Consider the following 27450-nt stretch of genomic DNA (forward strand, 5'->3'; position numbering starts at 1 on the left):
ACCATCTAGCAACAACAACCATCTAACAACAACCATCTAGCAGCAACCATCTAACAACAACCATCTAACAACAACAACCATCTAACAACAACAACCATCTAACAACAACAACCATCTAACAACAACAACCACCTAACAACAACAACCATCTAACAACAACCATCTAACAACAACCATCTAACAACAACAACCATCTAACAACAACCATCTAGCAACAACCATCTAACAACAACAACCAACTAACACCACCAGTCACCACCAACTAACAACCACCAGCCACCACCAACTAACAACCACCAGCCACCACCAACTAACACCACCAGCCACCACCAACTAACAACCACCACCAACTAACACCACCAGCCACCACCAACTAACAACCACCACCAACTAACAACCACCAACTAACACCACCAGCCACCAACTAACAACCACCACCAACTAACACCACCAGCCACCACCAACTAACAACCACCAGCCACCACCAACTAACAACCACCAGCCACCACCAACTAACACCACCACCAACTAACAACCACCAGCCACCACCAACTAACAACCACCACCAACTAACAACCACCAGCCACCACCAACTAACACCACCAGCCACCACCAACTAACAACCACCAACTAACAACCACCAGCCACCACCAACTAACAACCACCAGCCACCACCAACTAACAACCACCAGCCACCACGAACTAACAACCACCAGCCACCACCAACTAACACCACCAGCCACCACCAACTAACACCACCAGCCACCACCAACTAACACCACCAGCCACCACCAACTAACAACCACCAGCCACCACCAACTAACAACCACCAACCACCAACTAACAACCACCAGCCACCACCAACTACTCGCCACCACCAACTAACACCACCAGCCACCACCAACTAACAACCACCAGCCACCACCAACTAACACCACCACCAACTAACAACCACCAGCCACCACCAACTAACACCACCAGCCACCACCAACTAACAACCACCAGCCACCACCAACTAACAACCACCAGCCACCACCAACTAACACCACCAGCCACCACCAACTAACAACCACCAGCCACCACCAACTAACAACCACCAGCCACCACCAACTAACACCACCAGCCACCACCAACTAACACCACCAGCCACCACCAACTAACACCACCAGCCACCACCAACTAACAACCACCAGCCACCACCAACTAACAACCACCAACCACCAACTAACAACCACCAGCCACCACCAACTACTCGCCACCACCAACTAACACCACCAGCTACCACCAACTAACAACCACCAGCCACCACCAACTAACACCACCAGCCACCACCAACTAACAACCACCAGCCACCACCAACTAACACCACCAGCCACCACCAACTAACAACCACCAGCCACCACCAACTAACAACCACCAGCCACCACCAACTAACACCACCAGCCACCACCAACTAACAACCACCAGCCACCACCAACTAACACCACCAGCCACCACCAACTAACAACCACCAGCCACCACCAACTAACACCACCAGCCACCACCAACTAACACCACCAGTCACCACCAACTAACAACCACCAGCCACCACCAACTAACAACCACCAGCCACCACCAACTAACACCACCAGCCACCACCAACTAACAACCACCAGCCACCACCAACTAACACCACCAGCCTCCACCAACTAACACCACCAGCCTCCACCAACTAACAACCACCAGCCACCACCAACTAATACCACCAGCCACCACCAACTAACAACCACCAGCCACCACCAACTAACACCACCAACTAACACCACCAACTAACACCACCACCAACTAACAACCACCAGCCACCACCAACTAACAACCACCAGCCACCACCAACTAACACCACCAGCCTCCACCAACTAACACCACCAGCCTCCACCAACTAACAACCACCAGCCACCACCAACTAATACCACCAGCCACCACCAACTAACAACCACCAGCCACCACCAACTAACAACCACCAGCCACCACCAACTAACAACCACCAGCCACCACCAACTAACAACCACCAGCCACCACCAACTAACACCACCAGCCTCCACCAACTAACAACCACCAGCCACCACCAACTAATACCACCAGCCACCACCAACTAACAACCACCAGCCACCACCAACTAACAACCACCAGCCACCACCAACTAACAACCACCACCAACTAACACCACCAGCCTCCACCAACTAACAACCACCAGCCACCACCAACTAACAACCACCAGCCACCACCAACTAACAACCACCAGCCACCACCAACTAACAACCACCAGCCACCACCAACTAACACCACCAGCCTCCACCAACTAACAACCACCAGCCACCACCAACTAATACCACCAGCCACCACCAACTAACACCACCAGCCACCACCAACTAACACCACCAGCCACCACCAACTAACAACCACCAACTAACAACCACCAACCACCAACTAACAACCACCAGCCACCACCAACTACTCGCCACCACCAACTAACACCACCAGCCACCACCAACTAACAACCACCAGCCACCACCAACTAACACCACCAGCCACCACCAACTAACAACCACCAGCCACCACCAACTAACACCACCAGCCACCACCAACTAACAACCACCAGCCACCACCAACTAACAACCACCAGCCACCACCAACTAACACCACCAGCCACCACCAACTAACAACCACCAGCCACCACCAACTAACACCACCAGCCACCACCAACTAACAACCACCAGCCACCACCAACTAACACCACCAGTCACCACCAACTAACAACCACCAGCCACCACCAACTAACAACCACCAGCCACCACCAACTAACACCACCAGCCACCACCAACTAACAACCACCAGCCACCACCAACTAACAACCACCAGCCACCACCAACTAACAACCACCAGCCACCACCAACTAACACCACCAGCCTCCACCAACTAACAACCACCAGCCACCACCAACTAATACCACCAGCCACCACCAACTAACAACCACCAGCCACCACCAACTAACAACCACCAGCCACCACCAACTAACAACCACCAGCCACCACCAACTAACAACCACCAGCCACCACCAACTAACAACCACCAGCCACCACCAACTAACACCACCAGCCACCACCAACTAACACCACCAGCCTCCACCAACTAACAACCACCAGCCACCACCAACTAACAACCACCAGCCACCACCAACTAACAACCACCAGCCACCACCAACTAACAACCACCAACCACCACCAACTAACAACCACCATCCACCACCAACTAACAACCACCAGCCACCACCAACTAACAACCACCAGCCACCACCAACTAACAACCACCAGCCACCACCAACTAACAACCACCAGTCACCACCAACTAACAACCACCAGCCACCACCAACTAACAACCACCAGCCACCACCAACTAACAACCACCAGCCACCACCAACTAACAACCACCAGCCACCACCAACTAACACCACCAGCCACCACCAACTAACACCACCAGCCACCACCAACTAACACCACCAGCCACCACCAACTAACACCACCAGCCACCACCAACTAACACCACCACCAACTAACAACCACCAGCCACCACCAACTAACAACCACCAGCCACCACCAACTAACACCACCAGCCACCACCAACTAACACCACCAGCCACCACCAACTAACACTACCAGCCACCACCAACTAACAACCACCAGCCACCACCAACTAACACCACCAGCCACCACCAACTAACAACCACCAGCCACCACCAACTAACAATCACCAGCCACCACCAACTAACACCACCACCAACTAACACCACCAGCCACCACCAACTAACAACCACCAACCACCACCAACTAACAACCACCATCCACCACCAACTAACAACCACCAGCCACCACCAACTAACAACCACCAGCCACCACCAACTAACAACCACCAGCCACCACCAACTAACAACCACCAGTCACCACCAACTAACAACCACCAGCCACCACCAACTAACAACCACCAGCCACCACCAACTAACAACCACCAGCCACCACCAACTAACACCACCACCCACTCGCCCTACCACCACCCACCCACTCGCCCCACCACCACCACCCACCCACTCGCCCCACCACCACCCACCCACTCGCCCCACCACCACCACCCACCCACTCGCCCCACCACCACCCACCCACTCGCCCCACCACCACCCACCCACTCGCCCCACCACCACCCACCACCACGACCCACCGGCCGTAGGAACGTGGAGTTGTCTTAGGGCAAAGTTAGTGGCGTGCTGGAGACGAGTAACGGTGTGGGTAGGTGGTGGTGGGGTGTGGGTGGGTTGTGGGTAGGTGGTGTGTGGGTGGTGGGTTGTGTGTGGGGTGTAGGTGGTGGGGGGTGGGTGGGTTGTGTGTGGGTGGTGGGGTGTGGGTGGGTTGTGTGTGTGAGTAGGTGGTGTGGGTGGGTTGTGTGTGGGTGGTTGGTGGGTTGTGTGTGTGGGTAGGTGGTGTGTGGGTTGTGGGTGGTTGGTGGGTTGTGGTGGGTGGGTTGTGTGTGGGTGGTGGTGGTGGTGGGTGGGTTGTGTGTGGGTGGTGGTGGTGGGTGGGTTGTGTGGGTAATGGTGTGTGTGGGTTGTGGGTGGTTGGTGGGTTGTGTGTGGGTGGTTGGTGGGTTGTGTGTGTGGGTAGGTAGTGTGTGGTTTGTGGGTGGTTGGTGGGTTGTATGGGTGGGTTGTGTGTGGGTGGTGTTGGTGGGTTGTGTGTGGGTGGTTGGTGGGTGGTGGTGTGTGGGTGGTGGTGTGTGGGTGGTGGTGTGTGGGTGGTTGTGTGGGTGGTGGTGTGTGGGGTGTGTGTGGGTGGTGTGTGGGTGGTTGTGTGTGTGGGTTGTGTGTGGGTGGTTGGTGGGTGGTTGTGTGGGTTGTGTGTGTGGGCAGTGGGTTCTATCTGTAGTCCGGTTTGTGTGGATCAACTTGGCCTCGACCGTAAGAACGTGGAGTTTGCATGAGCGAAACTTAGTCACTCCGGTCCTGGGGCTTTTGCCCCCTTAGGTCGACTCGGTGTGTGCACGTCGCTACTTGGGAGGGGGGGGAGATACAAAGGCGGCCGGGCGTGGTGGTTTTTAGGCCACCCCACCTCTGTATGCGCCACCGTGCCGGCCTTCACAGGCGCTGCTGCTAAATAGCAGCACTTGCCCCTACAGCCCTGCTGGAGGCTACACGGGGGACCTTTGTCTTTGTGTGAGTGTGTCGACACTGGGGGTGGTGGTTGGTGGGGGATACAAAGGCGGCCGGGCGTGGTGGTGGTGGTGGTGTAGGCCACACCTCTCCACCTCTGTGTGCTGCTACTCGCTACGAGGTAGCATCACTTGATCCTAAGGCCCCGTTAGAGGCTCCACACGGTGGGGGGTGGGTATGGGATGTCTTTGTACGCACACACACACGTGTGTGTGTGTCTTTGTACACACGTGTGTGTGTGTCTTTGTACACACACGCGTGTGTGTCTTTGTACACACACAGACACACAATGTGTGCCTGTGTCTTGATACACAAAACACACGTGTGTTTGCGAGATGCAACGTGTTGGATTGTGGGTTCCTGCCATAGTAACGTGGAGTTTTGCGCTTCGTAAGCCTTGGGGGTCGTCCCCCTCTCCCCCCACCCCCTTGGCCACTAGTGTAGAGAATGTTAAGCACTCATGCGCGTTCGTGTTCACGTGTGTCTGTGTGTTAATTCTATACGGCGCGTGCGTGTGTGTGTGTGCAGAAGTTGGTAGGAATTATGTGGATGCATAGGGAACCGCCATGGGAATGTGGAGTTTACATTGCAATCTCAGGCTCACCAGTGAAGAGTGGCATAGCGTGCTCTATTAACGTGTGTTCTAAGTACTGTATAACATTGGTTACGTGTGGACATACTGGGGCTCGCCATAGGAATGTGGAGTTTACATTGCAGTCTCAGGCTCACCAGTGGTGTTGAACATAGCGTGAACAGATTGCTGTACTCTGTTTGATGTGTGTGTGTACACGTGTGTGTGTGTACACGTGTGTGTGTGTGTACACGTGTGTGTGTGTGTACACGTGTGTGTGTGTGTACACGTGTGTGTGTGTGTACACGTGTGTGTACACGTGTGTGTACACGTGTGTGTGTGTGTACACGTGTGTGTGTGTGTGTACACGTGTGTGTGTGTGTGTACACGTGTGTGTGTGTGTGTACACGTGTGTGTGTGTGTACACGTGTGTGTGCACGTGTGTGTGTGTGTGTACACGTGTGTGTGTGTGTGTGTACACGTGTGTGTGTGTGTGTACACGTGTGTGTGTGTGTGTACACGTGTGTGTGTGTACACGTGTGTGTGTCTGTACACGTGTGTGTGTCTGTACACGTGTGTGTGTGTGTACACGTGTGTGTGTGTGTGTACACGTGTGTGTGTGTGTACACGTGTGTGTGTGTACACGTGTGTGTGTGTACACGTGTGTGTGTGTGTACACGTGTGTGTGTGTGTGTACACGTGTGTGTGTGTGTACACGTGTGTGTGTGTGTACACGTGTGTGTGTGTACACGTGTGTGTGTGTGTGTACACGTGTGTGTGTGTACACGTGTGTGTGTGTGTGTACACGTGTGTGTGTGTGTACACGTGTGTGTGTGTGTGTACACTGTGTGTGTGTGTACACGTGTGTGTGTGTACACGTGTGTGTGTACACGTGTGTGTGTACACGTGTGTGTGTACACGTGTGTGTGTGTGTGTACACGTGTGTGTGTGTGTGTACACGTGTGTGTGTGTACACGTGTGTGTGTGTGGGGAGTGGTAGCGTAGCGGTTAGCGCTACGCTGCGCTATTAACACGGCGTCCCGGGTTCGATTCCCGCTCACGGCCAACACCGTTGACGGGCGTGGTGCTGGCCACCCACCCCCTCGTGTGCCGTACCGGCCTTCGTAGGTTCTTCTTGCTAACAGCACTTGCCCCAGCAGTCTGGTGAAGGCTATACTGGGGATCTTTGTCTTTGCTATTAGCACCTGGGCAAGGCTGCGTCGGCTGGGTCATGTAGCCCGCCATGCCCAGACACCGTATGCCCAAAGCAACTTCCGTTTGGCCGCAGAGAAGGGGTTAAACCGGGCATGGGACGGGCTTGAGAAGAGATTAAACTGGTTAGAGGACCAGGTGAGTGGGCGAGTGAGTGGCACGGGCTGGAGAACAGATTGACTTGGTGGCTGGGTTGGTGAGTGGATGGGTGAGTGAGCGAGTGAGTGGCACGGGCTGGAGAACAGATGGACTGGTGGGTGAGCGGGTGGCTGGGTTGGTGAGTGGCGAGTGATTGGCACGGGCTGGAGAACAGATTGACTCGGTGGCTGGGTTGGTGAGTGGATGGGTGAGTGGGCGAGTGAGTGGCACGGGCTGGAGAAGAGATGAAACTGGTGGCTGAGTTGGTGAGTGGATGGGTGAGTGAGCGAGTGAGTGGCGCGGGCTGGAGAACAGATGGACTGGTGGGTGAGCGGGTGGCTGGGTTGGTGAGTGGATGGGTGAGCGAGCGAGTGAGTGGCGCGGGCTGGAGAAGAGATGGACTGGTGGGTGAGCGGGTGGCTGGGTTGGTGAGTGGATGGGTGAGCGAGCGAGTGAGTGGCACGGGCTGGAGAACAGATTGACTCGGTGGCTGGGTTGGTGAGTGGATGGGTGAGCGAGCGAGTGAGTGGCGCGGGCTGGAGAAGAGATGGACTGGTGGGTGAGCGGGTGGCTGGGTTGGTGAGTGGATGGGTGAGTGAGCGAGTGAGTGGCACGGGCTGGAGAAGAGATGGACTGGTGGGTGAGCAGGTGGCTGGGTTGGTGAGTGGATGGGTGAGTGAGCGAGTGAGTGGCGCGGGCTGGAGAAGAGATGGACTGGTGGGTGAGCGGGTGGCTGAGCTGGTGAGTGGATGGGTGAGTGAGTGAGCGAGTGAGTGGCGCGGGCTGGAGAAGAGATGGACTGGTGGGTGAGCGGGTGGCTGAGCTGGTGAGTGGATGGGTGAGTGAGTGAGCGAGTGAGTGGCGCGGGCTGGAGAAGAGATGGACTGGTGGGTGAGCGGGTGGCTGGGTTGGTGAGTGGATGGGTGAGCGAGCGAGTGAGTGGCGCGGGCTGGAGAAGAGATGGACTGGTGGGTGAGCGGGTGGCTGAGCTGGTGAGTGGATGGGTGAGTGAGTGAGCGAGTGAGTGGCGCGGGCTGGAGAAGAGATGGACTGGTGGGTGAGCGGGTGGCTGGGTTGGTGAGTGGATGGGTGAGCGAGCGAGTGAGTGGCGCGGGCTGGAGAAGAGATAGGCTGACGCGGTACGGGAGGATTTGGAGCCGAGTGGACTTGCCGATGACCGGAGGGGGCTCGTGAAGGCCGCCGCTGCTACCGGGCAGTCGGAGGCAAGTCACCCTCCAGCAACAGCGGAGGTTCAGAGGAGCGACGCTCACAACAACGAGCGGAGTGCCGGGCGGATAAAGCACAGCAAGTTTGGCACAGTAAGGGGGCCACAGGTGGTGCATCTGCCAGCAATCTTGATCCACCCGTGCCACCTGGGGTCTGTCACGCGAGCTCTTCCCTCGGCCGAGCCTGGTACGGCAGTCAACCCCACGGCACGTGGGTCTGCCCCGTGACCTCCTGCACCTAGCCTGGCACAGCAGTGCAGCGTGGTGAACATCGCCACCGGGGGATACGAAGGCGGCGGTGCCGGCGACCCCACCCACCTCTCCGGTGTGTGCCACGGTGGCCGGTCGCCTTCATGCTCATCGAGACCCACAGAGACCCATACTCATAGAGACCCATAGAGACCCATACTCATAGAGACCCACAGAGACCCATACTCATAGAGACCCATACTCACAGAGACCCCATAGACCCACAGAGACCCATACTCATAGAGACCCATACTCATTGAGACCCACAGAGACCCATACTCATAGAGACCCACAGAGACCCATACTCATAGAGACCCACAGAGACCCATACTCATAGAGACCCATACTCATAGAGACCCACAGAGACCCATACTCATAGAGACCCACAGAGACCCATACTCATAGAGACCCATACTCATAGAGACCCACAGAGACCCATACTCATAGAGACCCACAGAGACCCATACTCATAGAGACCCATACTCATAGAGACCCATAGACCCACAGAGACCCATACTTATAGAGACCCACAGAGACCCATACTCATAGAGACCCATACTCATAGAGACCCATACTCATAGAGACACACAGAGACCCATACTCATAGAGACCCACACTCATAGAGACCCACAGAGATACATACTCATAGAGACCCACAGAGACCCATACTCATAGAGACCCACAGAGACCCATACTCATAGAGACCCACAGAGACCCATACTCATAGAGACCCACAGAGACCCACAGAGACCCATACTCATAGAGACCCATACTCATAGAGACCCATAGACCCACAGAGACCCATTCTCATAGAGACCCACAGAGACCCATACTCATAGAGACCCACAGAGACCCATACTCATCGAGACCCACAGAGACCCATACTCATAGAGACCCACAGAGACCCATACTCATAGAGACCCATACTCATAGAGACCCACAGAGACCCATACTCATAGAGACCCACAGAGACCCATACTCATAGAGACCCACAGAGACCCATACTCATAGAGACCCACAGAGACCCATACTCACAGAGACCCACAGAGACCCACAGAGACCCATACTCATAGAGACCCATACTCATAGAGACCCATAGACCCACAGAGACCCATTCTCATAGAGACCCACAGAGACCCATACTCATAGAGACCCACAGAGACCCATACTCATCGAGACCCACAGAGACCCATACTCATAGAGACCCACAGAGACCCATACTCATAGAGACCCATACTCATAGAGACCCACAGAGACCCATACTCATAGAGACCCACAGAGACCCATACTCATAGAGACCCACAGAGACCCATACTCATAGAGACCCACAGAGACACATACTCATAGAGACCCACAGAGACCCATACTCATAGAGACCCACAGAGACCCATACTCATAGAGACCCACAGAGACCCATACTCATAGAGACCCACAGAGACCCACAGAGACCCATACTCATAGAGACCCATACTCATAGAGACCCATAGACCCACAGAGACCCATTCTCATAGAGACCCACAGAGACCCATACTCATAGAGACCCACAGAGACCCATACTCATCGAGACCCACAGAGACCCATACTCATAGAGACCCACAGAGACCCATACTCATAGAGACCCATACTCATAGAGACCCACAGAGACCCATACTCATAGAGACCCACAGAGACCCATACTCATAGAGACCCACAGAGACCCATACTCATAGAGACCCACAGAGACCCATACTCATAGAGACCCACAGAGACCCACAGAGACCCATACTCATAGAGACCCATACTCATAGAGACCCATAGACCCACAGAGACCCATTCTCATAGAGACCCACAGAGACCCATACTCATAGAGACCCACAGAGACCCATACTCATCGAGACCCACAGAGACCCATACTCATAGAGACCCACAGAGACCCATACTCATAGAGACCCATACTCATAGAGACCCACAGAGACCCATACTCATAGAGACCCACAGAGACCCATACTCATAGAGACCCACAGAGACCCATACTCATAGAGACCCACAGAGACACATACTCATAGAGACCCACAGAGACCCATACTCATAGAGACCCACAGAGACCCATACTCATAGAGACCCATACTCATAGAGACCCACAGAGACCCATACTCATAGAGACCCACAGAGACCCATACTCATAGAGACCCACAGAGACCCATACTCATAGAGACCCACAGAGACCCATACTCGGAGAGACCTACACGGGGTGGGTGGGTGGGTGGGGTTGGGGGTTATCTTTGAATGATGACACGTGTTTGCACCCGGACGTACTGTGCCCCCTTCCCACACCCACCACCCCCTCCCCCCCCCCGCCGTGGCCAGGAAAGCCTCGAAAACCAAACCTCGCGCGAGGCCCCCGACGCTCCGCGTTTGCAGCTCTTTGCGAGCGAAAACGTCGTTAGGAAATTGTGCTGCGTTTTGGATGCGGCGATGTTGCCCTAAGACAGGGGGGGGGGGGGGGGGGGGCCCTTTTTCCCGGCGCGGATTTTTCCCTCTCGTCGTTAAGCAGATGGTGGCCTGGGTGGGTTGGTGGGGGGTCGGTCGGTTCGATGGCGGACGTTCACCTGGTTTCGGGAATCGCGGGATCGAGATGAGGCGACGCGGAGAAGCCCGCCGGGCCCGCCCTGTCCCCCCCTGCGGCCTCCCGTCGTTTCGCCTATCGCAGCAGCAGCTGCGTGCGAAGCCCTGCGCTCTTACTTTCAAGGCGCGTGCAATGAAGTCGGCGGTCATCCGCCGACCCCGACATGGCCGGCGAGGGTTGGGGGGGGGGAGGAGGGGTTTGTTTGAGAGCCGGCTTCCGTCGCAAATTGCCGGCCCTTCTTCTCTCCCCCTTGGACCCGACGTTCAGGGTGGGCGGAGGTGCCGTGGGTTCGAATCCCGACCACCCCACCCACCCCCCCCCGTTGCCCCGCCGCTCCCTATTTGTGACCCTGCGATGTCTCTCTCTCTCTCTCTCGCTCTCTCCACCCCGTCTCTACCCCGTCTCTACCCGTGGCCCGCGTGGATTTTTCTCCGGGGGTCCTCCTGCTGCGACGCATCTCCACGTTGCTGGGCGACGTGTTGTGCCACTGCCACTCGCGATAGCCGGGTCAGGGATTCTGGAAAGAGGTGGAGGCCACCCCCCCCCCCCCCCCCCCCACACACACAGCCTAATGATGGGGCCTTAGGCCTGGCGAAAATTTAAGAGGGAAAAAAAAATCGTTTTAGTTCGAGTCTCGATGAGTGGGTCTTTTGGGGGTCTCTGTGGGTCTCGTCTGTGGGTCGATGTGGAATCTCTGGGTGTCCCCCGAGTCTTGTCGAATCAACGTCCGTTCAGCGCGAGTTTGGCTGACGCCGTGACTTTTCCACGTGGCGGCGACGATGGGCCCCCTCGGTTTGAGCCGCCCCGTCGTTTGTGACTGGGGCAGGTCGCCCCAATCAGCAGCAGCAGCAGCAGCTCATTGGGACCTTAAGGGCCATCCAGTTAGTGAGTACGCAAAAATCTGTCCAAAACTTGACCACTCCGTACCCTCCTGGTACGCACGTGCACTTTTTACACCCCCCAATCGATCAAGGATTAATAGGAGCGTATATTCTTGGTTCTTTCAGTAAAGTCACCACCACGTAGAAGGGAAACAATAAAATAATAAAAATATAAAACAATAAAATTATTGTAAAACAATAAATTATTATTCTTGGTTCTTTGGGTAAAGTCACCACCACGTAGAAAGGAAACAATAAAATAATAAAAATATAAACCAATAAAATTATTGTAAAACAATAAAATTATTATTCTTGGTTCTTTGGGTAAAGTCACCACCACGTAGAAGGGAAACAATAAAATAATAAAAATATAAACCAATAAAATTATTGTAAAACAATAAAATTATTATTCTTGGTTCTTTGGGTAAAGTCACCACCACGTAGAAAGGAAACAATAAAATAATAAAAATATAAACCAATAAAATTATTGTAAAACAATAAAATTATTATTCTTGGTTCTTTGGGTAAAGTCACCACCACGTAGAAGGGAAACAATAAAATAATAAAAATATAAACCAATAAAATTATTGTAAAACAATAAAATTATTATTCTTGGTTCTTTGGGTAAAGTCACCACCATGTAGAAGGGAAACAATAAAATAATAAAAATATAAAACAATAAAATTATTGTAGAACAATAAAATTATTATTCTTGGTTCTTTGGGTAAAGTCACCACCACGTAGAAGGGAAACAATAAAATAATAAAAATATAAAATAATACAATTATTGTAAAACAGTAAAATTATTATTCTTGGTTCTTTGGGTAAAGTCACCACCACCTAGAAGGGAAACAAAATAATCAAAATATAAAACAATAAAATTATTGTAAAACAATAAATTATTATTCTTGGTTCTTAGGGTAAAGTCACCACCACGTAGAAAGGAAACAATAAAATAATAAAAATATAAACCAATAAAATTATTGTAAAACAATAAAATGATTATTCTTGGTTCTTTGGGTAAAGTCACCACCACGTAGAAGGGAAACAATAAAATAATAAAAATATAAAACAATAAAATTATTGTAGAACAATAAAATTATTATTCTTGGTTCTTTGGGTAAAGTCACCACCACGTAGAAGGGAAACAATAAAATAATAAAAATATAAAATAATACAATTATTGTAAAACAGTAAAATTATTATTCTTGGTTCTTTGGGTAAAGTCACCACCACCTAGAAGGGAAACAATAAAATAATCAAAATATAAAACAATAAAATTATTGTAAAACAATAAATTATTATTCTTGGTTCTTAGGGTAAAGTCACCACCACGTAGAAAGGAAACAATAAAATAATAAAAATATAAACCAATAAAATTATTGTAAAACAATAAAATTATTATTCTTGGTTCTTTGGGTAAAGTCACCACCACGTAGAAGGGAAACAATAAAATAATAAAAATATAAAACAATAAAATTATTGTAGAACAATAAAATTATTATTCTTGGTTCTTTGGGTAAAGTCACCACCACGTAGAAGGGAAACAATAAAATAATAAAAATATAAAATAATACAATTATTGTAAAACAGTAAAATTATTTTTCTTGTAGTTTCGGTAAAGTCACCACCACGTAGAAGGGAAACAATAAAATAATAAAAATATATAAAACAATAAAATTATTGTAAAACAATACAATTATTATTCTTGGTTATTTCGGTAAAGTCACCACCACGTAGAAGGGAAACAATAAAATAATAAAAATATATAAAACAATAAAATTATTGTAAAACAATACAATTATTATTCTTGGTTATTTCGGTCAAGTCACCACCACGTAGAAGGGAAACAATAAAAATATAAAACAATAAAATTATTATTCTTGGTTCTTTGGGTAAAGTCACCACCACGTAGAAGGGAAACAATACAATAATAAAAATATAAAGCAATAAAAAATTATCACGACGTTTCGACTGCAACACAAGCAGCAATCATCATCAGGTGTGAAAACCACAGCAAGAAAATTTGAAAAATGTGGCGGTTATTTTAAAACGTTAGCACCACGGAGAGCGATTTGACAGTTTGTTCAGACGGACGAGTCCATTTAACACGTTAGGCTTTCGCGACCAATATTATTCATGATAAAAGTTTTTGGGTTAGAGATCGCGTTATTTATAAATGTGTCGTAAGCCTCCACCACCCGACACGGCCAAATCGGCAAAAAAATGTGTCACGTTGACAAAGGGCAAATAGTTCACTACGTTAGCCCACCGGTGTGTTGAAGAGTGAATCCACAACTTTTGATTTAAAGCTTTCGTGACTGCAAGGATTCATCTTCTTTGGTTCTTTCGGTAAAGTCACCACCACGTAGAATGAGAATGAAATAATAAATTGATAAAATAAAGTAACACAATAAAATTCTCACGACGTTTCGGCCACAACACAAGTGGCCTTCATCAGGTGAAGGGACGAGACTGTCTGGTAGGACAGCGCCCGGAGCGAAAAAGCCAAGCGCAGCTTAAAGGTCGCGATCTGAGCTTGTGGCTTTGTTCGCTCCAACGCTGTCCTACCAGACAGTCTCGTCCCCTTCGCCTGATGAAGGCCGCTTGTGTTGTGGCCGAAACGTCGTGAGAATTATTATCGTGTTATTTTATTTTATCAATTTGTTATTTTATTATCATTCTACGTGGTGGTGACTTTACCGAAAGAACCACAGAAGAGTGAATCCACAACATTTACAGTTTGAGTACGACGTTTCGCTGGTAATTACATCCAGCATCATCGGGCAATTCGCCAGAATGGTGAACCATTCTGTGAACCATTCTGGCGAATTGCCCGATGATGCTGGATGTAATTACCATCGAAACGTCACAGTACTCGAGCTGTAAATGTTGTGGATTCACTCTTCAACACACCGGTGGGCTAAAGTAGTGAACTACTTTGTCTTCTGTCAACGTGACACTTTTTTTTGCTGATTGGCCGTGTCGGGTGGTGGAGGGTTACGACACATTTATAAATAACGCGATCTAAACCCAAAAAACCTTTATTATGGACGACTCCATCTATGTTCGGAAAAGAGGAGGGGGGAGAGGAAAATAATGGATGCGGTCTGAAAGCCACCTTAAGCGTGAACAATCAATTAAGACCCGAAATGGTTTATCAAATCCTTCCAATGATTGCTAAGCCAGAATCCATCTTCTCGGTTGAAATTGTCTCTGTGCTTGTATGTGCGGATAGCCTCGTGAACGAATCTCTCATGGTAGCCGGATGGCTTGCAGAGAACCTCTGTCTTGGAGAAGTCAATGTCATGTGAGCCTACCGAATTATAACAGTGATCTGCCACGGCCGAGGTGTTGGTCCTACCGTGTTTTTAGGTCTGCTTTGTGTTCACGGATGCGGTCTGAGACATGTCGTTTGGTTTCTCCAATGTAACTACTACCACAGAGGCAACTTAGTTTGTATGTCCAGAATCGCATCTTTTACAGACGGAACCAGATCACGGATTTTACGTGACGTGTTGAATCGGACCTGGATCTTGTGTTTATTCAAGATTTTGGAGATATTTTTTTGTGATCCCCGAAATGTAGGGTAAAGTGATGGTTTTCAATGGTCCTTGGCAGATCACTTGGTAGAGCTGCTACACAGCAGCAGCAACTCAGTGGGACCTTCTTACTCCTGGTAACTTGCAACTAGTTTAGTTTTAGTGTGGGTCTCTGACTATGGGTCTCTTATGAGTATGGGTCTGTATGGGTTTCTGTGGGTCTGTATGGGTCTTTGTGGGTCTCTATGAGGATGGGTCTCTGTGGGTCAGTATGGGTCGTTGTGGGTCTCTGAGTATGGGTCTATGTGGGTCTGTATGGGTCTCTGAGTGGGTCTGTATGAGTGTAGGTCTCTGTGGGTCTTTGTGGGTCTCTGAGTATGGGTCTATGTGGGACTGTATGGGTCTCTGTTAGTGGGTCTCTATGAGTATAGGTCTCTGTGGGTCTGTATGGGTCTCTATGAGTGGGTCTCTATGAGTATATGTCTATATGGGTCTGTATGGGTCTCTGTGAGTGGGTCTCTGAGTATAGGTCTCTGTGGGTCTGTATGGGTCTTTGTGGGTCTCTGAGTATAGGTCTATGTGGGTCTCTATGAGTATAGGTCTCTGTGGGTCTGTATGGATCTTTGTGGGTCTCTGAGTATGGGTCTATATGGGTCTCTGTGAGTGGGTCTCTGAGTATGGGTCTCTGTGGGTCTGTATGGATCTTTGTGGGTCTCTGAGTATGGGTCTATGTGGGTCTGTATGGGTCTCTGTGAGTGTGTCTCTTTGAGTATAGGTCTCTGTGGGTCTGTATGGGTCTCTGTGGATCTCTGAGTATGGGTCTATGTGGGTCTCTGTGGGTCTCTATGAGTATAGGTCTCTGTGGGTCTGTATGGATTTCTGTGGATCTCTGAGTATGGGTCTATGTGGGTCTATGTGGGTCTCTGTGAGTGGGTCTCTGAGTATAGGTCTCTGTAGGTCTGTATGGGTCTTTGTGGGTCGCTGAGTATAGGTCTCTGTGGGTTTGTATGGGTCTCTGTGAGTGGGTCTCTATGAGTATAGGTCTGTGGGTCTCTGAGTATGGGTCTATATGGGTCTCTGTGAGTGGGTCTCTATGAGTATAGGTCTCTGTGGGTCTGTATGGGTCTCTGTGGGTCTCTGAGTATGGGTCTATATGGGTCTCTATGAGTATAGGTCTCTGTGGGTCTGTATGGGTCTCTGTGGGTCTCTGAGTATGGGTCTATATGGGTCTCTGAGTGGGTCTCTATGAGTGTAGGTCTCTGTGGGTCTGTATGGTTCTTTGTGGGTCTCTGAGTATGGGTCTCTGTGGGTTTGTATGGGTCTCTGTGAGTGGGTCTCTATGAGTATAGGTCTCTGTGCGTCTGTATGGGTCTCTGTGGGTCTCTGAGTATGTGGGTTTGTATGGGTCTCTGTGAGTGGGTCTCTATGAGTATAGGTCTCTGTGGGTCTCTGAGTATGGGTCTATGTGGTTTTGTATGGGTCTCTGTGAGTGGGTCTCTATGAGTATAGGTCTCTGTGGGTCTGTATGGGTCTTTGTGGGTCTCTTGAGTGTGGGTCTATGTGGGTCTCTGTGGGTCTCTGGGTCTCGATGAGTATGGGTCTATGTGGGTCTCTGAGTATGGGTCTCTGTGGGTCTCGATGAGTATGGTTCTCTGTGCGTCTCTATGAGTGGGTCCGTAGGAAACATGTAGTCAGAATATTTGGCTGCTCCTATAAAATGTCCACATGGTGGTGATGATGATGAGGATGATATCAGCCCACTGGCTTGAGCTGCTCGCATTCGCGATGTGCAGGTCGCTTCTGACAAACTAGCTACCTACGCAGCAGCAGCAGCAGCAGCTCTACACCCAGGTAAAATAAATAAAAAATATATCGTAAAACTAAGCGAGCGTGACGTTCCGAGTCGGCGCTAGAGTTCCTCCCCGCCCAGCGAAATACTTGAGCGAGGACTTTTGCGTGCTGTTGAACCTCGCAGTGAACCACCTCTCTGACCCTGTGACCCAACCCCCCCCCCCTCCCCGTTCCCTATGTCCAACAGCAGTGCCAGCAGCAGCAGCAGCAGCGGCAGCGATGGAGGGCAATTGGAACGGGGGCTACATGTACCAGGTGCGTATCTTTACGATTATTTTTTATTATTATTGTGGTGGTGGTGGTTGTGTGGAGGAGGCTCGCGAAGGCCGCCGCCGCTGCTGCCGGGCAGTAGGGGGCAGTCGTCCTCCAGCAGCAACAGCAACAACAACAACGGAGGGCAGAGGAGCGACGCTCACAACAGCGAGCGGAGCGCCGGGCGGCTAAAGTAGAGCGAGTCGGCGCAGTTGCGGGGCGCAGCCGGTGTGCATCTACCGGTCATCTTAGTCAGCCAAGCCACGGCACCTGCTTCTATCCCGAGACCTCCTCCTGTCAGCGAGCCTTCAACACTTCCTCGTGGCCTCAAAGTGCACCCGGCCCGGCCTGGCGCAGCCGCCGTGGCGACGTCACCGTCACGTAGTGGCGAATGGCGCGGGTGTTGGCATTGGGCGAGTGGTTGGGTGTGCAGCCCCGTGGCCTGTTGTCGGGCGAATGAGTGCGTGGGTGATTGTGTGGATGAGTTGGTTGAGTGTGCAGCCCCGTGGCCTGTGGTCGGGCGAATGAGTGCGTGGCTGATTGTGTGGATGAGTTGGTCGAGTGTGCAGCCCCGTGGCCTGTGGTCGGGCGAATGAGTGCGTGGCTGATTGTGTGGATGAGTTGGTTGAGTGTGCAGCCCCGTGGCCTGTGATCGGGCGAATGAGTGCGTGGCTGATTGTGTGGATGAGTTGGTTGAGTGTGCAGCCCCGTGGCCTGTGATCGGGCGAATGAGTGCGTGGGTGATTGTGTGGATGAGTTGGTTGAGTGTGTAGTCGTGGCCTGTGATGGGGTGAATGAGTGCGTGGCTGATTGTGTGGATGAGTTGGTTGAGTGTGTAGCCCCGTGGCCTGTGATCAGGTGAATGAGTGCGTGGGTGATTGTGTGGATGAGTTGGTTGAGTGTGCAGTCGTGGCCTGCGGTCGGGCGAATGAGTGCGTGGCTGATTGTGTGGATGAGTTGGTTGAGTGTCCAGCCGTGGCCTGTGGTCGGGCGAATGAGTGCGTGGCTGATTGTGTGGATGAGTTGGTTGAGTGTGCAGCCCCGTGGCCTGTGGTCGGGCGAATGAGTGCGTGGCTGATTGTGTGGACGAGTGGTTGAGTGTGCAGTCATGGCCTGCGGTCGGGCGAATGAGTGCGTGGCTGATTGTGTGGACGAGTGGTCGAGTGTGTAGCCCCGTGGCTTGCGGTCGGGCGAATGAGTGCGTGGCTGATTGTGTGGACGAGTGGTTGAGTGTGTAGTCGTGTCCTGTGGTCGGGCAAATGAGTGCGTGGCTGATTGTGTGGACGAGTGGTTGAGTGTGCAGCCCCGTGGCCTGTGGTCGGGTGAATGAGTGCGTGGCTGATTGTGTGGACGAGTGGTTGAGTGTGTAGTCGTGGCCTGTGGTGGGGCGAATGAGTGCGTGGGTGATTGTGTGGATGAGTTGGTTGAGTGTGCAGCCGTGGCCTGTGGTCGGACGAATGAGTGCGTGGCTGATTGTGTGGATGAGTTGGTTGAGTGTGTAGTCGTGGCCTGTGGTCGGGCGAATGAGTGCGTGGGTGATTGTGTGGATGAGTTGGTTGAGTGTGCAGCCCCGTGGCCTGTGGTCGGACGAATGAGTGCGTGGCTGATTGTGTGGATGAGTTGGTTGAGTGTGTAGTCGTGGCCTGTGATCGGGCGAATGAGTGCGTGGCTGATTGTGTGGACGAGTGGTTGAGTGTGTAGTCGTGGCCTGTGGTCGGGTGAATGAGTGCGTGGGTGATTGTGTGGACGAGTGGTTGAGTGTGTAGTCGTGGCCTGTGGTCGGGCGAATGAGTGCGTGGCTGATTGTGTGGATGAGTTGGTTGAGTGTGTAGCCGTGGCCTGTGATCGGGCGAATGAGTGCGTGGCTGATTGTGTGGATGAGTTGGTTGAGTGTGTAGTCGTGGCCTGTGGTCGGGTGAATGAGTGCGTGACTGATTGTGTGGATGAGTTGGTTGAGTGTGCAGTCGTGGCCTGTGATCGGGCGAATGAGTGCGTGGGTGATTGTGTGGACGAGTTGGTTGAGTGTGTAGTCGTGGCCTGCGGTCGGGCGAATAAGTGCGTGGGTGATTGTGTGGAGGAGTTGGTTGAGTGTGCAGTCGTGGCCTGCGGTCGGGCGAATGAGTGCGTGGGTGATTGTGTGGATGAGTTGGTTGAGTGTGTAGCCCCGTGGCCTGCGATCGGGCGAATGAGTGCGTGGCTGATTGTGTGGACGAGTGGCCGGGTGTGTTGTGAGCTGCAGCGCGGTGAACGAGTGTATGAATAAGTGTGTGGGTGTATGGGGCCGGTGGTTGACTGACGGGAGTTGAGTGACTTTTAGAGGCTTGCGACTCCCCAATTTGCAAGGTTGGCCACGGACGGTGGGAAAGAAGTTCCACACACACACACATTTGCGAAGCCTCGTATGCAATCGGTTGCCCTCACGACTCCGTGGCAGCGAGCGGAGCGCCGGGCGGATGAAATGCAGCAAGTTGTCGCACAGCTGGGGTACAGCTGCTGGTGCATCTTTACCAGTCTCGTCCAGCCAAACCCCATGGCACCTGCTGGGTCCGTCCCGTGACCTCGAGCCAGCGAGCCCTTGGACATTTCACGTTGCCTCGGAGTGCACCGGGCCTGGCACAGCCGCCGTGGTGACGTCACCGTCACTCGGTGGCGAATGGCGGGTGTTGTTATCGGTGTGTGTGTGTGCGTGCATACACACACACACACACAGGGGAGCGGTAGTGTAGTACCTTCTTTGGTTCTTTCGGTAAAGCCACCACCACGTAGAATGAGAATAAAATAATACATCGATAAAATAAAATAACACATTAATGTTCTCACGACGTTTCGGGCCACAACACAAGCGGCCTTCATCAGGCGAAGGGACGAGACTGTCTGGAGGACAGCAAAGGTAGTTAGCGCTACGCTGTGCTATGAACCCGGCTATCCGAGTTGGATTCCCGCTCACGGCCAACAGCAGTGACGATTGCCTGAATTGGTCCCGGGCCTCCCCTAGGTCGACCCAGCCTCAAAACGAGTACCTGGTGCGGTAGTGTAGTAAACATCGCCACTGGGGAGACAAAGACGGCCGGGCGTGGTGCTGGCCACCCACCCCCTCGTGTACCGTTACCGGCCTTCATAGGTGCCGCTCGCTAACAGCACTTGCCCCTACAGTTTGTTAAGGCTATACGGGACATCTTTGTCTTTTTTTGTATTTCTTCTGTAACACCACCGTATGTAGCCTAACCGTGCTCATCGGAGATGCGTGAGGGGGAAGGACAGCAAACCAAACACAACAACAAGCAAACTAAAGATAATCGCTTTCAATCTAAAATCTATGCCAGTCTATGGGTCTGTGGGTGATCAGTCTATGGGTCTGTGTTTGGCGCGTCTATGGGTCTCTGCGTGGTGAGTCTATGGGTCTCTATGCCAGTCTATGGGTCTCTATGCCAGTCTATGGGTCTCTATGCCAGTCTGTGGGTCTCTATGCCAGTCTATGGGTCTCTGTGGGGTGCGTCTATGGGTCTGTGTGGTGAGTCTATGGGTCTCTATGCCAGTCTGTGGGTCTCTGTGTGGTGCGTCTATGGGTCTCTGTGTGGTGCGTCTATGGGTCTCTGTGTGGTGCGTCTATGGGTCCTCTGTGTGATGATGCTATGGGTCTCTGTGTGATGGCTCTTTGTGTGGTGATTCTATAAGTCTATGGGTTTCTATGCCAGTCTATGGGTCTCTGTGTGGTGCGTCTATGGGTCTCTGTGGTGCGTCTATGGGTCTGTGTTTGGCGCGTCTATGGGTCTCTGCGTGGTGAATCTATGGGTCTCTATGCCAGTTTATGGGTCTCTATGCCTGTCTGTGGGTCTGTGTGGTGCGTCTATGGGTCTCTGTGGTGCGTCTATGGGTCTGTGTGGTGAGTCTATGGGTTTCTGTGTGGTGAGTCTGGCTCTTTGTGTGGTGCATCTATTGGTCCTCTGTGTAATGATGCTAAGGGTCTCTGATGACGCTATGGGTCTCTGTTTGATGGCTCTTTGTGCGGTGATTCTATAAGTCTATGGGTTTCTATGCCAGTCTATGGGTCTCTGTGTGATGGGTCTATGGGTCCTCTGTGTGATGATGCTATGGGTCTCTGTGTGGTCTGTCTATGGGTCTGTGTGGTGAGTCTGTGGGTTTCTGTGTGATAAGTCTGGCTCTTTGTGTGATGATTATATAAGTCTATGAGTTTCTGTGCCAGTCTATGGGTCTCTGTGTGGTACGTCTATGGGTCTGTGTGGTGAGTCTATGGGTTTCTGTGTGGTGAGTCTGTGGGTCTCTGTGTGGTGAGTCTGGCTCTCTCTATGATGGGTCTATGGGTCTCTGTGTGGTGAGTCTATGGGTCTCTGTGTGGTGAGTCTATGGGTCTCTGTGTGGTGAGTCTATGGCTCTCTGTGTGGTGCGTCTATGGGTCTCTGTGTGGTGAGTCTGTGGGTCTCTGTGTGGTGCGTCTATGGCTCTCTGTGTGGTGCGTCTATGGATCTGTGTGGTGAGTCTATGGGTCTCTGTGTTGTGCGTCTATGGGTCTCTGTGTGGTGAGTCTGGCTCTCTCTTATGATGGGTCTATGGGTCTCTGTGTGGTGAGTCTGTGGGTCTCTGTGTGGTGAGTCTATGGGTCTCTGTGTGGTGAGTCTATGGGTCTCTGTGTGGTGAGTCTATGGGTCTCTGTGTGGTGAGTCTATGGCTCTCTGTGTGGTGCGTCTATGGGTCTCTGTGTGGTGAGTCTGTGGGTCTCTGTGTGGTGAGTCTATGGCTCTCTGTGTGGTGCGTCTATGGGTCTCTGTGTGGTGTGTCTATGGGTCTCTGTGTGATGGGTCTATGGGTCTCTGTGTGGTGAGTCTATGGGTCTCTATGTGGTGTGTCTATGGCTCTCTGTGTGGTGAGTCTATGGGTCTCTGTGTGGTGAGTCTATGGGTCTCTGTGTGGTGCGTCTATGGCTCTCTGTGTGGTGCGTCTATGGGTCTCTGTGTGCTGAGTCTATGGGTCTCTGTGTGGTGAGTCTATGGGTCTCTGTGTGGTGAGTCTATGGGTCTGTGTGGTGCGTCTATGGCTCTCTGTGTGGTGCGTCTATGGGTCTCTGTGTGCTGAGTCTATGGGTCTCTGTGTGGTGAGTCTATGGGTCTCTGTGTGGTGAGTCTATGGGTCTCTGTGTGGTGAGTCTATGGGTCTCTGTGTGGTGCGTCTATGGCTCTCTGTGTGGTGCGTCTATGGGTCTCTGTGTGCTGAGTCTATGGGTCTCTGTGTGGTGAGTCTATGGGTCTCTGTGTGATGCGTCTATGGGTCTCTGTATGGTGAGTCTGTGGGTCTCTGTGTGGTGAGTCTGTGGGTCTCTGTGTGATGGGTCTATGGGTCTCTGTATGGTGAGTCTATGGGTCTCTGTGTGGTGAGTCTATGGGTCTCTGTGTGGTGAGTCTATGGGTCTCTGTGTGGTGAGTCTATGGGTGTCTGTGTGAGTCTATGGGTGTCTGTGTGGTGAGTCTATGGGTGTCTGTGTGGTGAGTCTATGGGTGTCTGTGTGAGTCTATGGGTGTCTGTGTGGTGAGTCTATGGGTGTCTGTGTGAGTCTATGGGTGTCTGTGTGGTGAGTCTATGGGTCTCTGTGTGGTGAGTCTATGGGTGTCTGTGTGAGTCTATGGGTGTCTGTGTGGTGAGTCTATGGGCCTCTGTGGTGAGTCTATGGGTCTCTGTGTGATGAGTCTCTGGGTCTCTGTGTGGTGCGTCTATGGGTCTCTGTGTGGTGAGTCTATGGGTCTCTGGTGTGGTGAGTCTATGGGTCTCTGTGTGGTGAGTCTATGGGTGTCTGTGTGAGTCTGTGGGTCTCGGTGTGGTGAGTCTATGGGTGTCTGTGTGGTGAGTCTGTGGGTCTCTGTGTGGTGAGTCTATGGGTCTCTGTGTGGTGAGTCTATGGGTCTCTGTGTGATGAGTCTGTGGGTGTCTGTGTGGTGAGTCTGTGGGTCTCTGTGTGGTGAGTCTATGGGTCTGTGTGGTGAGTCTGTGGGTGTCTGTGTGGTGAGTCTGTGGGTCTCTGTGTGGTGAGTCTATGGGTCTCTGTGTGGTGAGTCTGTGGGTCTCTGTGTGGTGAGTCTATGGGTCTCTGTGTGGTGAGTCTATGGCTCTCTGTGTGGTGAGTCTATGGGTCTCTGTGTGGTGAGTCTATGGGTGTCTGTGTGAGTCTGTGGGTCTCTGTGTGGTGAGTCTATGGGTCTCTGTGTGATGGGTCTATGGGTCTCTGTGGTGAGTCTGTGGCTCTCTGTGTGGTGAGTCTGTGGGTCTCTGTGTGGTGAGTCTACGGGTCTCTGTGTGGTGAGTCTACGGGTCTCTGTGTGGTGAGTCTACGGGTCTCTGTGTGGTGCGTCTATGGGTCTCTGTGTGGTGCGTCTATGGGTCTCTGTGTGTGAGTCTATGGGTCTGTGTGTGAGTCTATGGGTCCTGTGTGGTGAGTCTGTGGGTCTCTGTGTGGTGAGTCTATGGCTCTCTGTGTGGTGAGTCTATGGCTCTCTGTGTGGTGAGTCTATGGGGTCTCTGTGTGGTGAGTCTATGGCTCTCTGTGTGGTGAGTCTATGGGTGTCTGTGTGATGAGTCTATGGGTGTCTGTGTGAGTCTATGGGTCTGTGTGGTGAGTCTATGGGTGTCTGTGTGAGTCTATGGGTCTCTGTATGGTGAGTCTATGGGTCTGTGTGGTGAGTCTATGGGTCTCTGTGGTGAGTCTATGGGTCTCCGTGTGGTGAGTCTATGGGTCTCTGTGTGGTGAGTCTATGGGTCTCTGTGTGGTGAGTCTATGGGTCTCTGTGTGATGAGTCTGTGGGTCTCTGTGTGGTGAGTCTATGGGTCTCTGTGTGGTGAGTCTATGGGTCTGTGTGGTGAGTCTGTGGGTCTCTGTGTGGTGAGTCTATGGGTCTCTGTGTGGTGAGTCTGTGGGTCTCTGTGTGGTGAGTCTATGGGTCTCTGTGTGGTGAGCCTATGGGTCTCTGTATGGTGAGCCTATGGGTCTCTGTGTGGTGAGTCTATGGGTGTCTGTGTGGTGAGTCTATGGGTCTCTGTGTGGTGAGTCTATGGTCTCTGTATGGTGAGCCTATGGGTCTCTGTGTGGTGAGTCTATGGGTGTCTGTGTGGTGAGTCTATGGGTCTCTGTGTGGTGAGTCTATGGGTCTCTGTGTGGTGAGTCTATGGGTCTCTGTATGGTGAGTCTATGGCTCTCTGTGTGAAGAGTCTATGGGTCTCTGTGTGGTGAGTCTATGGGTGTCTGTGTGAGTCTATGGGTCTGTGTGGTGAGTCTATGGGTCTCTGTGTGGTGAGTCTGTGGGTCTCTGTGTGGTGAGTCTGTGGGTCTCTGTGTGGTGAGTCTATGGGTCTCTGTGTGGTGAGTCTATGGGTCTGTGTGGTGAGTCTATGGGTCTCTGTGTGGTGAGTCTATGGGTCTCTGTGTAGTGAGTCTGTGGGTGTCTGTGTGGTGAGTCTATGGGTGTCTGTGTGAGTCTGTGGGTCTGTGTGGTGAGTCTATGGGTCTCTGTGTGAGTCTGTGGGTCTGTGTGGGTGAGTCTATGGGTCTCTGTGTGAGTCTGTGGGTCTGTGTGGTGAGTCTATGGGTCTCTGTGTGGTGAGTCTGTGGGTGTCTGTGTGGTGAGTCTATGGGTCTCTGTGTGGTGAGTCTATGGGTCTCTGTGGTGAGTCTGTGGGTGTCTGTGTGAGTCTGTGGGTCTGTGTGGTGAGTCTATGGGTCTCTGTGTGAGTCTATGGGTCTCTGTGTGAGTCTATGGCTCTCTGTGGTGGTGAGTCTGTGGGTGTCTGTGTGAGTCTATGGCTCTCTGTGTGGTGAGTCTATGGGTCTCTGTGTGAGTCTATGGGTCTCTGTGTGAGTCTATGGGTCTCTGTGTGAGTCTATGGGTCTCTGTGTGAGTCTATGGGTCTCTGTGTGGTGTGTCTATGGGTCTCTGTATGGTGAGTCTATGGGTCTGTGTGGTGAGTCTGTGGGTGTCTGTGTGGTGAGTCTGTGGGTCTCTGTGTGGGGAGTCTATGGGTCTGTGTAGTGAGTCTGTGGGTCTCTGTTTTAAAGAGTCGACTTTTCAATCAAGATGATTTCAAGTGGCATGGCTCCCAGTGGCTTCCTTCCGATATCCCCCCTCTCCCTCTCCACCCTCCCCTCCCCCCCTCACCGATCTCGCTCTCACTGCACACGAATCGTGTCTCTTCTCATCCACCCCCTCCTTCCCCTCCCCTCCCTCCCTCCCCCACCTCCCTCTCCTCTCCCTCCCCTCCCTCCCTCACCTCCCCTCACCTCCCCACCCTCACCTCCCCCTCACCTCACCTCACCTCCCCTCACCTCCCCTCACCTCCCCTCACCTCCCTCACCTCCCTCTCAACCTCCCTCTCACCTCCCCCTCACTTCCCCTCACCTCCCTTACCTCCCCTCACCTCCCCCTCACCTCCCTCCCTCACCTCCCCTCCCTCACCTCCCCTCCCTCACCTCCCCTCACTTCCCCTCACCTCCCCTCACCTCCCCCTTACCTCCCTCACCTCCCTCTCAACCTCCCTCTCACCTCCCTCACCTCCCCTTACCTCCCCTCACCTCCCCTCCCTCACCTCCTTCCCCTCCCTCTCCCCTCCTTCACTCCCTCCCTCCCTCCCCTCCCTCACCTCCCTCTCCTCCCCCCTCACCTCCCTCTCTCCCCTCCCTCCCCCTCACCTCCCTCTCCCCTCCCCCACCTCCCTCCCCTCCCCTCCCTCCCCCTCATCTCACCTCCCCTCACCTCACCCCCCCCTCCCCTCCTTCCCCCTCCCCTCCCTCACCTCCTCTCCCCTCCCTCACCTCCCTCTCACCTCACCTCACCTCCCCTCTCACCTCACCCTCTCCCCCTCTCACCTCACCCTCTCCCCTCTCACCTCTCACCCTCTCCCCCCCACACCCCCTCGCAGGTGAGCCGCCATAGCGCCGAGCTGGCTGGCCAAGCTGAACGGGCAGCGCAAGGCCGGCAGCCGCCTCTGCGACGTCCTTCGTCAAGGTGGGCGAGCAGTCGTTCCCGGCCCACAAGGCCGTGCTGGCCGCCTGGCTCCGACTACTTCGAGTCGCTGTTCGCCTCGGACGCCGACAACTCGCTGCGCGAGCTCGAGATGCACACAATGAGCGCCAAGGTCTTCCGCGACATCCTCGACTTTGCGTACACGGCCAAGATCGTGGTGCGCCTCGAAAGCTTCCCCCGAGCTCATGACCGCCGCCAAGTTCCTGCTCATGCGCTCCGTGCTCGAGATCTGCCAGGAGGTGATCAAGCAGTCGCACTCGCAGGTGAGGTGGGGGGGGAGAGGGGTGAGGGGGTGGTGAGGGAGGGTGGTGAGGGAGAGGGGTGGTGAGGGTGGGTGGTGAGGGAGAGGGTGAGGGAGAGGGGTGGTGAGGGAGAGGGTGAGGGAGAGGGTGGTGAGGGAGAGGGTGGGAGAGGGTGGTGAGGGGAGAGGGTGGTGAGGGAGAGGGTGGTGAGGGTGAGGGAGGGTGGTGAGGGAGAGGGTAAGGGAGAGGGTGGTGAGGGAGAGGGTAAGGGAGAGGGTGGTAAGGGAGAGGGTGGTGAGGGAGAGGGTAAGCTCATGACCCGCCGCCAAGTTCCTGCTCATTGCGCTCCGTGCTCGAGATCTGCCAGGAGGTGATCAAGCAGTCGCACACGCAGGTGAGGTGGGGGGGAGAGGGGTGAGAGGGGTGGT

General features: G+C 52.7%; 1 protein-coding gene across 1 annotated transcript in view; it reads left to right on the forward strand.

Moving 5' to 3' along the window:
* Window positions 1-27450, forward strand: part of LOC116958418 (POZ (BTB) and AT hook-containing zinc finger 1-like) — a 64347-nt gene that overhangs the window by 6296 nt on the left and 30601 nt on the right. The window contains 5 exon segments of the mRNA XM_076056733.1: window positions 17699-17763; window positions 26677-26700; window positions 26702-26755; window positions 26757-26810; window positions 26812-26961. Of these exon segments, the coding sequence (XP_075912848.1) occupies window positions 17728-17763; window positions 26677-26700; window positions 26702-26755; window positions 26757-26810; window positions 26812-26961 (318 nt within the window). The 5' untranslated portion in view covers window positions 17699-17727.

Source organism: Petromyzon marinus, chromosome 77 (assembly GCF_048934315.1).
Source record: "Petromyzon marinus isolate PM22_M1 ecotype Great Lakes invasive population chromosome 77, UKy_Petmar_22M1.pri1.0, whole genome shotgun sequence".
Taxonomy (NCBI): domain Eukaryota; kingdom Metazoa; phylum Chordata; class Hyperoartia; order Petromyzontiformes; family Petromyzontidae; genus Petromyzon; species Petromyzon marinus.